The sequence below is a fragment of the Hylobates moloch genome, unplaced genomic scaffold (genome assembly GCF_009828535.3).
Source record: "Hylobates moloch isolate HMO894 unplaced genomic scaffold, HMol_V3 SCAFFOLD_6, whole genome shotgun sequence".
In the NCBI taxonomy this organism is placed as follows: Eukaryota; Metazoa; Chordata; class Mammalia; order Primates; family Hylobatidae; genus Hylobates; species Hylobates moloch.
In genome coordinates this window covers 126,154,145-126,172,331 of record NW_026652281.1, presented here as the reverse complement: position 1 = coordinate 126,172,331, position 18,187 = coordinate 126,154,145, and the positions used below count along the sequence as shown (strand labels likewise).

At 41.7% G+C, this 18,187-nt stretch overlaps 1 protein-coding gene and 1 non-coding gene across 6 annotated transcripts in view; both read left to right on the top strand.

Annotated features, from left to right (window-relative positions):
* Nucleotides 1–3,602: 3,602 nt before the first annotated feature.
* The window catches only part of SH3TC2 (SH3 domain and tetratricopeptide repeats 2), a 139,047-nt gene continuing 124,462 nt past the window's right edge, over nucleotides 3,603–18,187 (top strand). For all 5 annotated transcript variants that reach the window (XM_058440010.1, XM_058440008.1, XM_058440009.1 and 2 more), the window contains exons 1-2: nucleotides 3,603–3,695; nucleotides 14,747–14,845. In XM_058440010.1, the coding sequence (XP_058295993.1) occupies nucleotides 3,644–3,695; nucleotides 14,747–14,845 (151 nt within the window). In that variant the 5' untranslated portion in view covers nucleotides 3,603–3,643. The remainder of the gene's footprint in view (nucleotides 3,696–14,746; nucleotides 14,846–18,187) is intronic.
* On the top strand, nucleotides 9,038–9,140 carry LOC116471985 (U6 spliceosomal RNA). Its single transcript, XR_004248915.1, has one exon. It is a non-coding gene; the product is annotated as a U6 spliceosomal RNA (small nuclear RNA).

Below are 18,187 nucleotides of genomic sequence, written 5' to 3'. Positions count from 1 at the left end.
TTTGGTCTCCTAACTTTACATACCCTCTACACAGTGACAACTCCCAAATACTTACCTTCAGCTTTTAACTTCTCCATGAACTCCAGATTGCTTTGTCTACATTTGCTTGGATATACTAAAGGACTATTAAATATTACATATACAAAACCAAACTCCTGGTTTCAATTCACAAAGCTTCTTTTCTCCTATCATTTAACATTTCAATAAATATTAAATTATTTCAGTTGTTCAGGTAAAAAAAATCAGAACTACTCTAGAGTAGATTTTTTTTTCCTCTCATACATTCAATATATCAACACATCCTCATGGCTCTCTGTGATGGTTAATTTCATGTGTTCTCTTGGCTAGGTCATGGTGCCCAGTTGTTTGACCAAAGAACAAAATAGATGTTGAAGGTATTTTTTTTAAAGATAATTAATATTGACATCAGTAGACAGTGCACAAAGCAGATTACCCTCTATAATGTGCATGGGCCTTCCCACCAGCTGACTGGGGGCCTTCCAATTAGTCAGAGGCCTTAAGACTGAAGACTGCAGTTTCCTGAAAAAGAAATTCTTCTCAAGACTTCTTGACTGCAACATGGGAAACTTGTGTGAGTTTCTAGTCTGCTGCTCTATGGAATTTGGACTAAAGGCTGCAATAGCAACTCTTACTTAAGTCTCCAGCCTGCTGCCTTGCCCTATGGATTTCAGATTCGCCAACCCTCACAGGAGCCAATTCGTTAATTTTTTTTTCTCTTTCTTTATCTTTAAACTTTTATTGGTCCTGTTCCTCTGGAGTACCTTGACTAATATAACCTTATTTCAAAATATGTCTAATACCTAAACCCTTTTGATCACCTCTACGAATAGCACTTTGGTTCAAGACATTATCATCTCTCTGCTGGATGTTACAATTGCTGCATATCTGGAGTTCCATCTATAGCCTATAAGCCAGGCTGACCCTTTAAAACCAGAAGTCATGCACGTTACTCTTCTTTTTAGTGTCCTCCATTGGCTCTTACCTCATTCAGAGTAAAAGCTGAAGTCCTAAGATGACCTCTAAGGCCCTGCACTGTTTGGTCTCCTGCTGCTTTCTCTGACTTCATCTCTGTGCCCTTGCCTACCTCACTAGCCTTCAGCCACACTTCCTTTAACATGCTAAGCAAGTTCCTACTTCAGGGCCTTTGCTCCTGCTGGAAATCTCTTTGCTCTAATCAATTCATCAGGCTACCCAGGAGCAGAACAGCACAGTTTCTTGCATCTCAACGGAAGCGATGACTTTATCCAGAATGGACTATTCATTTAAGACCTGCCACAATGTATGTGTTAGCAAACTGCCTAGGGTGTCATCTCTGACAGATGGCCTGGGATCCTTTCAATAGTTGGTTTTGATCATTTATAGTCTGATTGTTGTTGTACCTGTGTAAGAGTGGTGTGCAGACCAGCCAAGGAGCAATGATAAGTCTGTGCATCTGTCAGCATGTGTAAGTTAGAGCATGGGGCTTCTTGTCACTGCCTGATTTTCACGTACATCCCAGTTTTAAGTGGCTGTTTTCTAAAGGAACTCTTGTCCTTTCATTGTGGGCCCAAGAAAACATTCTAATTCATACTCAAAAACACTGTGCTTTGGTAAGGGAAACACATGAGAAACGTATGGGAAGTAGATACTTTAAATAGACCTGTACAGAGAAAACATCCTCCCCGGTGGCAATGTGATCAGAGAGACCCCATCCCTCCTGCACTCTACTCCCCGCCCCAGCTCTTATCTCCTGGGCTTTGTGTAAATGGTTAGCTGGCTCCAGAGGTTTCAGTCCTTCCTAGGCCTTTCTCATTGTGTGTCCTAGTAGTCATGGAAGAACCCACAATGTATCCCATGTATCAGAAATGTGATCCTTCTGGGCTGTGGAATCAACTAGACCTGGCTCAGTCTTGACTCTGACATTCATAAACAGTGGGAGAAGGGAGGGAGCTGGACAAGTTATACACTCCTCTTTAACCGTTTCCTCACTTACAAAGTAGAAATGATGCCTACATTATGGGGCTGTTATGGGATTTGAATAGAATAATGTACAGTGACAGCCTGGCCCACAGTAAACATTCAGTAACTGTGTCTCAGGATGAGTCAGCATGGAGACGGGAGCGGCGCTTCAGAGACAGGCTCACGACCCTGTTCTCTGGGGCTGGGCTGGTGCATGAGGTGGATACTCCTGATCTCCGGTGGGACTGACCCCTAGACCATTCTTCATCTGGTCACCCGAGTGCTCCTCTCAGAATATAAACTCGATCAGGCCACTGCCCTCCTTAAAATGCTGGTGATACTGACCTCAAGTTCAGCCTCCAAATAGCCTGTAACATAGGCCCGGCAGGACCCCACCTTCTCTTGGCTCACACCTCCTGTTCTTTGGGCCTCTCACTAGGGTCCTTTCACGACTTTGCTCTAGTCATGAAGGAAACATTGGGTGAGCAGTGCTCTTTGAGCTTGGTTGTTAGAGCAGTCATGCTTCTGTCCAACCTTGCTGGCATTCAGCCATATTTTCTCCATCTCCTTTGCAAGATCTCATGGGAGGTTTTCTGAAATTTAGCCACAGTGTCAACTGGATTCCCCTGCTCCACTGCCTATCTGAAACAGGAAAGAGGTTAGTCTTGTGGGACCAGTTTTGCTTGCATACCTGTAGACTTGCTGTATTTTTTTTTTAGTTTTATTTTTAATTGACACATAACAATTCTGCACATTTATGGGCTAGAATGTGATGTTTCAATATATCTATATATTGTGTAATGAACGAATCAAGGTAATTAGCATATCCATCATCTCAAACATCATTTTTTTTTGTGGTGAGAACATTCAAAATCCTCTCTTCTATGTTGAAATATACAATACATTATTAACTATAGTTCCCCTACCGTGCAATAGAACACTAGAACTTACTCCTCCTATGTAACTCTAACCTTCTACCTATTGACCAACCTCTCCCCATCCTTTGATGTATTTGGTTTTCCATCCCCTCACCTGTAGAATGCTGGGCTTCATCAGGTGATCTCCTGGATTCTTTTCCTGCACACCAGCAGCTGGGGGTTTGCGTGTTCCCCAGTGAAGAGCTGGCTCATTGATGCTGCTAGGTCGAAGTGAAATGCTGCACCCACAGCTCCAACTTTATCAGAGAGCCAAGGGAGGCCTTTGCAGAGAGAGACTGGGTGGAGATCACTGTAAAGGGGTGGCAGGCCAGTCAGTGTGGGCCAAGTCAGTCAGGGAGGGAGCAAGAACAGCAGTCTTGATCTCTGGGATGTTCTCTGCCCTCCTCCCCCGCCCTGGCTGCCCCCACAAGAACCAAACTGTGTATCTCAATCCTAGAATGCGAGGAATGTGCTGCAGGCTGATAGGCATGAAGCGATCTGCTGAGAGGCAGGGAGGAGCCCTGTTCCCCGGGCCTGACAGTGCAGGAGCTGTGGGCCTGCAGGCTGGGCTGGGCTGCCCCTCCCACCCTCCCTGGGCCTCCTGCCCTAGCCGGGATATCAAAGGCTGCATTGTGCATTGAGCAGGCCTCGGTCCCTTGTGTGCCAGGGAGGAGGCAGGAGGAGGGACACCATTGGGAGGCTGGCCCTTGCAGCACTCTTCTGGCCGGTGTTCCCAAGGGCCTCGGCCAGGGTAGGATGGTACACACATGGGTGGCTGCTTCTGCATCCCCAGGGAGCGGAGTCTGACCCGGGGCCCAGGTGAGTTTCCCAGGGGGCCCTTGGCCTGTGGCTTGGCCAAAGTGGATGGTCCAGTGGAGGCTCAGGAACCTGCTGGGTTGGAGAAACTTTTCTCCCAAAGATGGGGAGATGATTATGCTTTCTGGCTGCCTCTCCTTCCTCCCTGGGTAAGTGTTTGTCATGCTGGCTCTGTAAAAAGGGAGCAAAGCCTGGAAGCGTCTATTTTTTTCCTGAAGAAAGAGGCTTTGAGCTCGCTCTGTCAGGAGCTAAGCAGCACTGCTCCTGGCTGCCACTCCCAGGGTGTGACTAAGCCCTTCCTTCCTTTCTTCCCAAGATCCCCCAGGACAGGAAGAAAGTTCAGGCAGTGAGTTCCTCTGTGGCCTATGGGTGGTCATAAACTTGGCTTTAGTCATTCAAGCCTATTTTTGTCAGGGTTGCTGTTACTGGAGAAAAACAGGCAGTTTCCTGCCTCTGTCTATTACAGTGTGATTTGTGTGTGAGTGCATGTGTAAGTGTGTGCATCAAGTTGAGGCAATGGAGAGTTGTTGCTCTAAGAAATTGTCATCTCATGGGAGAGTGACTTAGGGTGACCAGCCATTATGGTTTGCCTGGGACTGAGGAATTTGCTGGGATATGTCAGTTCCAGGCCAACCAGGCTGGTTGGTCTCCCTGAAGCAACCTTCTTGCCTTTTTTCAGAGGAGAATCAAGGTAGGGCCCTGTGTTCTCTTGTGTGGTGTTTATCAGGATGAGTGGTGGCTTTGGGGAAATGTGGGGGTAGATTGGTGGGGGAGGCTTGCTTGGGAGATAGGGGAACATTGCTCCAACGAATCATTCCTAACCCTTGTTAGAACTCTGTGTCTTCCTGGAGCTCCACCATGGTTCCTGAGAGAAGTAGCTAAGGAGCATCCCCTAGCTGAGGGCTCTCTATTCTCTGACAGACAACTTTCTTCTTTAGTCTTATGACCTGGGCTTGTAGAAGGCACTCTAGGTCATTAAAGTGAACTCAAAACAACCGTATTCTGCTTCCTCTGCTTGAAGTCTTCATCTAGGCACCTTGGCACCTACAGCAGGGAATATCTCCCAGAAAAAGGCAACCCCTGGACCTAAAACTATAAGCAAACAAACCCCAAATGATGCCTTTGGCACAAAAGGCACGACTTTAGCTATGAACAATTTCACTTCTCCAGATTTCTCAGATGTAAACACTTTTCAGTCCCTCCCCCTAAGTTCTATTGCCATTGTGCCCCATGAGAGCAGAAACAGCATGGAGGGAGACGTGCAGGACCACTGGTCTGGAAGTCGGAGATTGGGGCTCTAGATCTGACTTCCTCTAGCTCTAGTTAGGCAGGTGTCATCTTGGCTACTCACTTGGTCTTTGAGGCCAAAGTGTCTGAATTTGATCTTGGTTCTTTTACTTGCCTCAACAACTTATTTAACTTCTCTGTGTTTCAGTTTCCTTATCTGTAGCTTTAATGACATAATTATGCCTTCTTCATAGAGCTGTGGTGGAGATTAAGTCTACATGTGAAATGGTGAAACAGTCTGGTGCACAGTTAGTTGAGCACAATAAAATTAACCATTGTTAATTCCATTTCGATGACCCTAGTATATCTCGCTTTCTCTCTGGGCCTCCATTTAGTCATATATACAGTTTTAGGGTTGTAAACTGCTGTGTAGAGGTGTCTCAGAGAGCTCTGCTCATGTTCCCTCGTCCCTGCTTCTAGTTGACATCTGTCCTTCAGCCAAGTATTTCCTGTAGAACAGAGATACGCAGCTCAAAACAAACAAACAAACAAACAAACAAAAATATTGAAAAAGATCAAAATCATAATAACACTATCATTCAATTACTTTATTCTTTCACCTTCTTTTTGCCATTGATTACTGGCTGGCACCCCACATTCACCTTTTCACCAAGAGTTAGCCTGCTATGTATCTCCCTCGAGACTTTTCATGCAATTCCCCCATATTATTCCCTGTATGTGTCAGGGCCTTTCCCTAGTAAGGTTGATATGGGTGTTGTAGGTCCGAGTCCAGTCGATCTGGATATTCCCATTCCAGATTCCCCTATTTATCCTAGAGAAAAGAACAAAGTATGAGACCCATCCTGGAGCAACTTAATAGTTGTGTGACCTTGGGCAAGTCCTTCATGTTTTCTGAACCTCAGTTTTCCTGGCTGTAAACTGTATCTAATGGTGGTACTTATCCCATGGAAGTTATGTGAGGATTAAATTGAATAATTCCTCTCATGGACTTAGCACAGGGTCTGGCTTTTGATAACCCTTCAATAACTACAGGCTGTTTTATCGTTAGTTAATATGGGCCACTCCTACATCACTCCCTCCTCATTCCTTACTGGCCTGGAGAAGTCTGTACTTATGTTTCCTGGGGTGCTTCTGCCTTGTGTCTGTTTAAGTGGGAGTTAACAGCAGACACCAAAACTGTGAGTCCTCAGGGCTAAGGGACACAGGAAAGGAGAAGGCTCTTGATAGCACTGAGCACTGGACAGCTGCCAGACTGGTTTGCGTGGAGTGACACAATAATGAACGTTGACTCTGACTACTCCAGGCACCTGCATTCTTACATGTGGACTCTGCCTGCAGCATCTGTTCCCTGGGATGGCTCTCAATTGCTCACAGAAGTCCCCTAATCAGGGGGACTGCACATGGTGAGAGGATAAGTTCTGATCAGTTGCTATCATCTCTGACTTCCCCACCCTATCTATGAGTTGTTTCTTGCCATTGTTTAATAAGCTACAGTTGCTCACTTTGGATCACAGAGAAAGCCATGTCAAAGCTTGTTGATCAAAAAACTTCTAGCACTTCACCCTTATTTTCAATGCCTGTTTGAAGAAATTTGGCAGATTTACGCCCTTAAATAGAAGATGTGGAAGAGATACATTCGCCTCTGTTGATCACTGGTGCTTGTAACTTTCCTTTCAACCTTTTTGATAAATGTGAATCATCAGTATAATAAGAGGAGATCAAGGGTGAATGCTGATAATAGTAAATGATGCTTCACTTTTGAATTTTAAACGACTTGTAAAGCATTTAAAACTACTGATAATAGAGGATATTAGAATAGTTAGCCCACCATCTAGTTGTAACAAATTTTTGCATTATGCCATGTTATCTTCAGAACTTTACCTTTTTCTTTCTCTTACTTTTTGAAGAACTAAAACATCATAAACATACTTAGGGGCCCCGGGATATCTCTTTCCAACCTCATTCCCCTTCTCTCTCCACATAGTTAATAACTGTCATGAATTCAGTGGTTATGTGCTTTCACTACATATTCATGAACTCACAATCATTCCAAAGAATTGTTTTGCAGACTTTAAAACTTAAACAAAATGATATCATGATGCAACTTTTTTTTTTTTTGCTAAACATTATAATCTAAGATATATTCATGTGGGTAGATGTAGCTGTGCTTCTAACATGCTATTCGTCCCAACAAGGAGAAAGTGGGTTTACATCATAAAAACTGCTGATGGTAGGTCTGTTAGGTCAAAAAAGAAAAGAAAATGTAGGTACAGGAAAAAAAAACATGCAGAAAAATGTTTACTGTTTAGTCTTCTTTTTAAAGTTGAGCATGGTGGTGGGTGGGTAGGAGCAAAGAGAGGCTGAGAGAGGAGAAATGAAGGTGAATTCTCATTTTCAGCAAGTTGTTGTGAGATGTTTCCCTGATCAGAGGCCCGAGACTTTAGAGTTCTGAGGTCAGGTTAATGTAGTGAAAATGGCAAGGTCCCTACCCATTGATATGGATGGCCTCTGGCTCTTTTGCTAATTTGCTGTGTGATCTCAGTAAAATCACGACTCCTTTCTGGGCCTTTAGTTTCTCAACATTAAAATTGGGAGTGGAACTAGGTGATCTTTTAAATCCCTTCCTTCATTCATTTTCTGTATTTCTTGCCTCTTCCCCATGTTTATCCCTCATATTCAATATGTCAAGATGCCTTCTCTTTTCTTGTTTTAAAATATAGCCTCATTCACTCTATGCCCTCACTTCTCATTGCCAGGGCCACAGCCCATATTCTCACACTCACCTCCCTGGATTTTCACAGCACCTCTTCAGCTGGTCTCCCTGCCTATTGTGCTTTTCTCTCCTTATCCTTCCCATGTTACCCAAGTAGAATTTTCACTTTTGTTATACCATTGCCATGCTCAAGAATATTTCACACCTCACCATTGCTTACTGTATCCATTCTAAACACCCCTGCCTGCCTTAAAGTGCTCCCCCATCTTGACCCTACCATATTTATCCATTTTAGTCCCACAACTACCCACCTCCCCAGCATGCGCAGGCTGGCTTCTACCATCCCATGTGTGTACAAAGCTCATTCCCACCCTATCCTGCTTTCCTCCCACTTATATACATCTGCCAAGAACACAAAAAGCAAGCCATCAACTGGGGATAATATCCAGAACAAGTATATTAAAAAGAAAAGCTCCTTCAACTCAATAATGATAAGATAAATAACCCAATAACAATTGCAAAATGTTGGAATGGACACTTCCGTATAAAAAATATGTAGATGACTAATAAGCATGTGAAAAAGTGATTAACATCATAAGTCATTAGAGAAATGCACATTGAAACAATCAGATAAAATGGCCTACCTACTTAGAATGGCCCAAATTAAAAAGACTATAACATCAAGTGTTAGTGAGGATGTGGAGCAACTAGAACTCTCACATATTGCTGGTGGGAATACAAAATGTTACAGCCTCTTCGGAAACCAGTTTGGCAGTTTACAAATGAATCTCAATGTTTTTCTGAATTGAGGGTTAGTAACTTTTTCTGATCAATAATAATAAAAATAAAACTAGCTTATATCAAAAGCAATTCATTGATTAATAACTGAAAGTCTAGGTTTTTTTTTTCTTCAGATATTGCTAAATCAAGGTGTTCAGATGATGTTATCAGAAAGCTAACTTTCCTAAGCTCTGTTTTTGTGGGTTGGACTGAACATCAGGTGGGCTTTCTCCTTGTGGTGGGCGCCACAGCTCCAGGCTGTCATATTCATAGCTTCCAGTCCAGTGAAAAGAAATCTCTTCACTAAGTGTGCTGATGAGGGTCCTAGAACTAATTCTCATTGGCTTAACTTTGATCATGTGGCCATGGCACTGCATAACCCAGTTGGATTATGCCTGAATTGTGTGCTCACTTTTGGAGTTAAGGAGTCAGCTCCACATAGACTACATAGACTGGGTTCACATGGGTCACATGGCTAATGAAGAAGCCAGGGTTTGAGTCCAGGACTGTCTGATTGCCACTTGTTCTTAGCCACTTCTTTACCTGCCTTCAGTGTTAGAAAACAAATGCATGCTGATTATAGAATATTTGAAAAATAGAGAGCTTGCTTTGGCAGCATGTATGCTAAAATCGGAAAGATACAGAGAAGATTAGCATGGCCCCTGTGCAAGGATGACATGCAAATTTGTGAAGTGTTCCATATTTTTGAATAGATAACGAATGGATGCTGGGCTAAATACCTAGGTGATGGGATGATCTGTGCAGCAAATCACCAGGACACACGTTTACTTATATAACAAACCTGCATATCCTGCACAGGTACCCCTGAACTTAAAATAAAAGTTGAAGAAAAACTAAAAGAAGGGTGGAGGAGGGACTTCATCATTCCAAAATGTCAATGTCATCAGAGAAAAAAAGTCATAAAAAAAGTGTATGGAAATGTTCCCAATGAAAGCAGGCTAAAGACTTTTGACAACTAAATGTAGTACTTGATCCTAAACTGCATTCTATACTGAAGAAGAAAAGATGATAAAAAGGATATTACTGATATTACTGGGTCAATTGACAAAGCTGGAATTTAAATAGTAGATTAAAGTATTAATATTAAAACAATTATTAATCAGCAGCCTGTATTGTTAGCAGATTGTGTTATCATCTTTAATATACAAAACTTTTATTTTTCAAAAAATTAATATTTCAGTTAAATAATATTTAAATGTGCCTATAAAAAAAGAAAAATTACAATATTTGGAAAGTAGACGAAAGTATCAAAAAGATTGTTAAAATGACTCAGCGATAACTACCATAGAGACCTTTTGGTTTATTTTCTTTCAGTTATAAAAATCATACTTTTTTTCGAAGGTAATTTATTCTGTATGACAGTTTTTTGTTGCCTTGAATTATCTCTGGTTCTTTTACAAGGCCCAGCTCAAGTTTTCAAACTTCTTCATGTTGAAATATAACACCATGTGTAAAAGAATGCTGTAAACTGTCAATCCATGTATAACTATTAGCTGTTTTTCCTATTATAGAATGCATTCTAATTTTCCAGCTTCTTTGTTGTTTCTCAGAGAGGTGCCCTTCTGGCTCATGGGATCCGAGGCCTCTGGTGAATTGGCTTGAGCATTCTCACACTCTAGAAGCCATCAGAAATACCCGAAGTGCTAATTAAAAACGCACACCTCAGGACTCTACTCCTAGATATTTCAAGGTAGAGTAGGTAGAGAGGGGCTCCAGGAATATTTTAAAATTCAGCTTTTTATAAAAATATACCATTAACACATATACACCATAGAATACTATGCAGCCATAAAAAAGAATGAGAGCATGTCTTTTGTGAGACATAAATGGAGCTGGAGGCCATTATTCTTAGCAAACTAATGTAGGAACAGAAAACTAAATGCCACATGTTCTCACTTATAAGTGGGAGCTAAATGATAAGAACTTATAAACACAAAGAGGAAAACAACAGACACTGGGATCTACTTGAGGGTGGAGGTTGGGAGGAGGGAGAGAAGCAGAAAAGATAACTATTGGGTACTGAGCTTCACACCTAGCTGATGAAATAACCTGTATAACAAACCTCCAAGATATAAGTTTACCGAAGAACCAAACCTTCACATGTACCCCAAAACCTAAAATAAAAGTTAAAAAAAAAGAACGTTGAGGTCAGTAAAGGCTTTAAGAGGATTAAAAAAAATTTACCATTTATACAGAGTTGTGCATGAAATCATGTGTACAGTGTGGTGACTTTTCACAAGTGAATATACTCATCGATATTGTTTTATACAGTTGCAATTCATTCATTCTCATTGTTGTATTGGATTTATTTATTTATTTAATTTTTGGGGGATGGGTCTTGCTATGTTGTCCAGGCTGGGCTTGAACTCCTGGGCTGAAACGATCCTCTAGCCTCAGCCTCCCAAATAGCTGAGATTGTAGGCATGTGCCACCATGCCCGGTTTGCTGTATTAAGATTTAATTATATATTATATATACATCATTTACTTGTCCATTCTAGTGTAAATTGACATTTGAATTGTAGACAAGTTTGGGTTCTTATAAACAGTGCTGTTCTGAATATTTTAGTGGATGTCTTTTGGTCTTAGTGCATGCATATTTTCAGCTTGAATTGACACTGTCAGCTTTCCAAAGATAGAACTTCAGTTTATCTTCACACTTGCAGTATATTCTAGTTGCAGTATATTCTAGGTATTCTACTTGCTCTATATCCTCACAAACACTTGGCTTTATCTGTCTTTTTTTTCATTTTAGCCAGTCTGTGTAGCTGTGTTCCATTGTGGTTTTAATTTTCATTTCCCTGATGAGGTGAAACAATTTTCATATATTTATTAGCTGTTTGAATATTGTCTTTGGTGAAAAGTTTATTCAATCCTTTTGCCCATTTTTCTGGTGGGCTGGCTATCTATTTCTCCAAGATTTTTGGCATTCCTTAAATCTTTGAGTATGTTTGAATTATTTGATGACTATATATATGTATGATCAATATTTTCTTGTACTCTGTCACTTTTTTTTTTTTTTTTTTTTTGAGGCAGAGTCTCGCTCTGTCGCCCAGGCTGGAGTGCAGTGGCACAATCTCGGCTCACTGCAAGCTCCGCCTCCCGGGTTCATGCCATTCTCCTGCCTCAGCCTCTCCGAGTAGCTGGGACTACAGGCGCCCGCCACCATGCCTGGCTAATTTTTTTGTATTTTTAGTAGAGACAGAGTTTCACCGTGGTCTCGATCTCCCGACCTCGTGATCCGCCTGCCTCGGCCTCCCAAAGTGCTGGGATTACAAGCGTGAGCCACCGCGCCCAGCCGCTTTTCAGTCTCTTAATTGCATCTTTTGATTAATAGAAGTTTCTAATTTTAATGTATTACTATTTATCCATTATTCCTTTTGAGGGTAGCACTTTTTCCATCCTGTTTAGGAAATCACTGGCAACATCAAGTCATGCAGATATTCTTCTATATTTTCTATAAGTTTCTTTTGCACAGACATCTTTTTAAAAACAATTATCTAAAAAATTCTGATACAGACAGTTCACGTATCACATTTTGCAAAACCTTGCAATTTTCTGCCCTAAGCCTCACAAATCCTTAAAAAGCTGTGCACCCTTTCCCCAAGCCAGGGTCCCCATCCTTGACTTCCCTTCTTCAAGGTGGGCTCACCTCACAAGTCCTCATTGTCAGGCTATTGTATTTTCTCAGAGAATTCTACAGCAGGGATACACTCACAAACTTGCCAGGGTCAGGTGTAAATGAGTGACGGAATAGGGTGGGGACCATGGTGGCTGGAGAACAAATGCCCTGTAGAGCAACAGCAGCCACTTGGCCCCAGCTGACTGTTGCCATATGACAATGAGGCTCCTGGGCTACAGATCTTCCATGTTTCAAAACAAACTCAAGCATCTGGGTTATGTGAAACATTTCAATTTCTAAATGATGTCAAGCAGTTCAAAGTAAAAATTCACTGTGTGGGCCAGAAAAAAATAAAGACGACGTTTGTGGGTTTGCTGTAGTCTACAGTCAAATTTTGTCCCAGGGAAGCAGGCTGCTACTCCAAGTGTGGTCCTGGGAGCAGCAGGAGGAGCATCACCTGTGAAAACATCAGAAATGCAGAACCTCAGCTTTCAAATACTGAAGCAGAATCAGCATTTTATCAATATCCATAGGTGATTCATAGGTAAAATAAAGTTTCAGAAGCACCAATCTAGACATACGGTTCTCAACACTGGCTCAAATTAGAATCATTGAAGAACTTATTATTAAAAAAAAGATCTATGGCTGTACTATGGACCACAAAAATCTGAATCTCTGAGGATGAAGCAATATTTTTTCTTTTTATTCTTTTGTTATTTTTAGTTTTTGTGGGTACATATTAGGTGTATATATTTATGGAATACATGAGATATTTTGATATAGGCATATACAATGGGTAATAATCACATCAGGGTAAATCACATCGCCTCAAACATTTATCTTTTCTTTTTGTTACCAACAATCCAATTATACTCTTTTAGTTATTTTTAAATGTACAATAAATTATTGGTGACTACAGTCACCCTGTTGTGTTATCAAGCATTAGATCTTATTTATTCTATCTAACTGCATTTTTGTACCCATTAACATCCCTACTTCTCCCTAGCACACACACCCTTCCCTGCCTCTGGTAACCATTATTCTACTCTTTATCTTCAAGAGTCCATTGTTTTAATTTTTTTTTTTAGCTGGGATGAAGCAATATTTTTAAAAGGCAACCTAGATGATTCAAATAGGCAGCTGGGGTTCGAAAGCACTAATTTAGATCAGTCCTTCATTTATAAGTGGGGAAAGTGAAAACTCACAAAGTGGACAGGTGAAGTGTCTTGCCCAAGGTCACTGAACTCATGTATGGGAAGATTTGATTTGTGCTCATTCTCATTTCTCATTATTCCCAAGCCAGTGCCTTTTTGCTGCAGTTGCTTTTGGTTCCTCGGGGCAGAACTGAAAAATGATCCTGTTCAACTATAGCTCATTGCTGCCAGGTTTCCAGCTAAGCTGCTTAGCTTTCAGCACTGAACAGCTAACAAGATTTACTGGATGAAGAGCTGACAGGCCCCTGCTTCTGCCTATTCCATTTGAAATCCACTTCATTCTTGATGTACATCACCCAAAACAGTGCTAACTGCTCCCACTGTGAAGAAATGGAAGGTCCTCAACTTGGGTGTCAAAATCCCCCTCCATAGGCACAGAATGGAGACACAGGCTATTAGCAGCAATATGAGAATTTAGGTTCAACATTAACCAGAAGTAAGTGTGACCGCTCCACCCCTGTTGCATTCTTAAGCTGTGTCATTAGAGGCACAGATCCAGTATGCAAAACTTGGTAGGCCTCTTTGGCTCTGATGCACAATTTTATAAGCAAATTAAAGGAGTGACTCACAAATAGTGGTTGAGCCAAGGTTTCCTAACTGCTTTTCAGGACCAGGTAATACTTATCACATTCTGACTCCATGGTACAGTTCTTGAACAGTTTTATGGAAAAAAGGACAGAATCCATCAACTAAAATTAATGTGTGAAGGACTTGAGTTTCCTTGTTGTATTTTGGGGATGCCGTAAAGGAGGCCAATGTTCTACAGCGATGTTTTTGACATTTCCTTCTGTATCTACTTCATTATGCTTTATAGGTGCACCATCTTCTTTCTTTTCAACTCTCTGCCATCAAAGTTTCCTCCTCCCTAGCCCTAGCCTGTGTCTTGGTCTTCTTTCTTCTTCTTTTTACTCCACTTCTACCATTGTGAAGACAGTAACTTTTCAGAGTTGGGAAGAAAGAGAGGCCTGACAGGACCCTATTTAAGGGGAAGACAGAAGGACAGCTGGGGACAATTATACATTTCAGGGCCATTACAACCACACCCCAATTGCCTCCCTAATGATGCCAATGTCTGTCTCCACTCCAGCCCTTCCATTATCTGCCCCTATTGAACCTTAAGCCTTGCTGTAGTCAGATCTGTGATGACCTGTGTAGGCTCAATGTATATTGAGCACCTTCAGTGTTCTAAGCCATGAGACTTAGTTCAATATGTGAATGGGGATCTGCTTTTTAATAAGATGGGCATACCCAGGCTGCTGCTGGATTGACATGGCATGTATGACAGTTCTTTGATAATAGCTTACATAATTACAAGGCAATGGTGATAACAATTAGAATTCTTTCATGCCACTAATCCTGGAAAAAAATTGTCACTTGACCAAAGCTACAGCCTTGCTTATAACTTGCTTTGAACTTCCTTACATTCTTAAGATGACCTTTTATTTCATCTTCTCCAGGTAAAGAAACTCCTTCCAAGGATCCAGCTGTATCAAGTGAGTGTATAGCCTCATCTGAATACAAGGAAAAATGTTTTCTGCCGCAGAACATTAATCCAGGTATCCAAATCCCAAAGACAAGCCTTATTCTTCCATGTTGAGTATTGCAATAACCTCTTTATCTCTCCCATCTAAACAGCCCCTCCCTCTTTCCCTCTTGATGAAAAGATTTTGACTATGCTATTTGCTTGCTCATAAATCTTCTGTTGCATTCCATTGCCTACAAAATTAATTTTAACTTTCTCAAGCTGTTACTCAGAGCTCTTCACAATCTGGCACTTATTAGGAGCTCCATACTTATTTGCTTTGTTAAAGAAAGTATATCATAAATTAGATTTGAAGGTATTGAGAGATAGAGGTTAAAAATATTTATATTCAACATGGTACCTCAAAGAGTTGTTCATACATTGTTGCTGCTCAGAAAATGTTTGATGAATAAATACATGGGCTGCACGTGGTGGCTCTCACCTGTAATCTCAGCACTTTGGGAAGCTGAGATGGGAGGATCACTTGAGCCCAGGAATTGGGACCTAGTCTGGGCAACAGAGTGAGATCTGATCTCTAAAAAAAAATGAAAACATTAGTCAGACACAGTGGCATATGCCTGCAGTCCCAGCTACTTGAGAGGCTGAGATGGGAGGACTGCCTGAGCCTGGGAGGTTGAGGGTGCAGTAAGCTGTAATTGCACCATTGCATTCCAGCCTGGGTAACAGAGTGAGACCCTGCCTCAAAATAAATAAATAAATGAATACATGAATGGTTGAATGAATATGTGGAGGTCACTTTTACATACTATATGATACCCAACATAGTACTTTATATGTAGTAGGTTCTGCATAAATATTTGTTAAATAAGTGAATAACTAAATGAATATGTGAAGTGAGATTGGCTTGAGCAGAAGGGCATCTGTATGACTCTTTCAGAAGCAGAAAAAGTTTTGAAATTAATGTGAAAAAAATCTTATTCTTAATACACATCTCCCACAAAATCCCCTTTAAAAGACATCGATGAAGCCTGCAAAGAGAAAATTGTTATCAGAGGAAAGGTGCACCTGGGCAGAACTCTGTAACAGAAACTCTGAGGACAAACCTGTAGAAGACTTGATTTCTGTTGTACAGTAGATAGGACCATTTTAGAGGACAATTCGCGTGCCAAATGATCCTCACATGTTTTTCTCATTTTTGCTTGCCCATCGCTAGGTGGAAGCGCCCAAATCTCCATTTAGCTGATGAGAAACAGAGTGTCAGAGAGGGAAATGACTTCACCACGACACAGTTAACACGTAAGGAAGGGCCTTGTTCAAAACCACAACGCTCCTTTGCCCTCCAAAAATATAGCTCTCCCTGTAATACAAAATATAGACTTGTGAAAAAGATTATAAATATATTTAAAGGATCTAGACCATGTAAATAGATATTGTATACATGTCATACCAGGTTCTTTCTTTTCCCAGTTTCAAACGAGATCAAGCGTGTTCAGGGTGGTATAGCCGCAGGCCCAATTTCAAATTCGTCAAACTTCTTGGTTGACAATGAGAAAAACTTTGCCCTTTGTTTCTTGATATTGTGTCAATCTGCTTATCTGTCTGTCAGCTTGGACCACCCCTGGAAAAACCTGAATTACCATCTGTTGTTTCATGAACGCAGTAGAGTCAGCATTTTGCCTTATCAATGCATGAAGGCCAGTGAACAAAGGGTATCTGTAGGTGAAACTGAACTGACCTCGGGCTGAACTTGTCCATCTTTCAGCATTTTCCACCCTGATGCTGTTTCCAGGAAGGTCATGGAGTGAGAAGGGGAGATGGCTGTAGCTGCCAACCTCTCCTCAATGCAGTACAGTTGCAGACAGAATCAGTCAAACATATTATCACAATTACAGAACTGACTTTGAGAAGGATTAATCTGTGACACAATACACTTCATGAAAACTATATTGAGCTTGACTTCCTCCCTGCTCTAGTGATGCAGAGGGCGCTGTAGGATCCCACTGTGGGCACAGAGGTTCTGCTCTAAGTATCAGTTCTCACGGTTGAGATCTCAAGAGCAGTCTGCTTATTTAAGTCCAGGTCTTTTGAGTTCCATATACATAGATTCATGTGCATGGCAAGGAGATTCACACGAAAGGCCCTGTTTGTCAGTCAGCAGGGGCTACTCTAAGAGATTTGAATGGGGATTTTGGATTAGATGTTGGAAGGATGGATGAGATGGGTTTGGTAGAAAGGAATCATAGAATCAGTTATTGCCAAGGTTAATAGTCATGATCACCTGAGGGCAGCCAGCCATGAGCAGTACTTGCTAGTGGTGGGGAGGTGAGGAGGGGCAACAGCTAATACGTAATGTGTTTACTGAATATTTAATATGTACCAGGCACTGAGTAAAAAGATTTATATGCACGATGTTATTTAGGAAGCATTTTTTTTTCCTTGAGGCAGGGTCTTGCTCCGTTGCCCAGGCTGGAGTGCAGTGGTGTGATGTTAACTCACTGTGACCTCAGCCTCCTGTGCTCAAGCCATCCTCCTATCTCAGCCTCTGAGTAACTGGGCTACAGGCATGCACCACCATGCCCAGGCCACCATGTCTGGCTAATCTTTTTTTTCTTTTTTGTCAGAAGACAGGGTTTTGGCATGTTGCCCAGGCTGGTGTTGAACTCCTGAGCTTAAGCTCTCCTCCTCCCTTGACCTCCCAAACTGCTAGTATTACAGGCAAGAGCCACTGCACCCAGTCTAGTAAACATCTTAAAACCCCTGTGGGATAGGTACTATAAAAGCCATTTTGCTAAAGGGAAAAGCCATGCATAGAGAGGCAATTAATTGTTTAGGGTGGCACAGTTATTGAAGAGCAGAGCCAAGTCTTGAGCTGGAGCCTGTGTGACCCCTCCCTGGGCTTCATCTTTGCACCGTACCTCCTCCTAGAGCTCAGCATGCCACAAGGCTACCAGATGGAGGCCTGGATGGATGGGGGGTGCTGAAGAAAAAGGGATTGCATGATATTGGAGCATAAGCCTAGGAGAAACTGAGTGGAACAAACACCCATGTGAAGTTTACATCAAAGTCTGGTCATTTGGGAATGTCATAGAAGAGCTCATTTGGAGCCACAGCATTTTCAGGACTTCTAGGTTAAAGACAGGCCTTTTAAAGGTAGACGTCCACAGCTGCCTTGTGGACTCAGGCCAGCATGATAGGGGTCATCTCTAATGTGCTGAGGAATTTGCAGAGGTCCTGGCAAGTTGAGGCTGCAAGTGAGACCTCTGTGATGATCTATTTCAACGCCTTCTCGGTTTATTTTTTGAATAATTATTAACAGGATTGCTACTTACTATCTAAAGAAGACACATTGCAAAGTGTAATTATACGATGAACCTCCTCAGTGTGGCCTTTCTCGACAGCACTATCCGAAGGCATC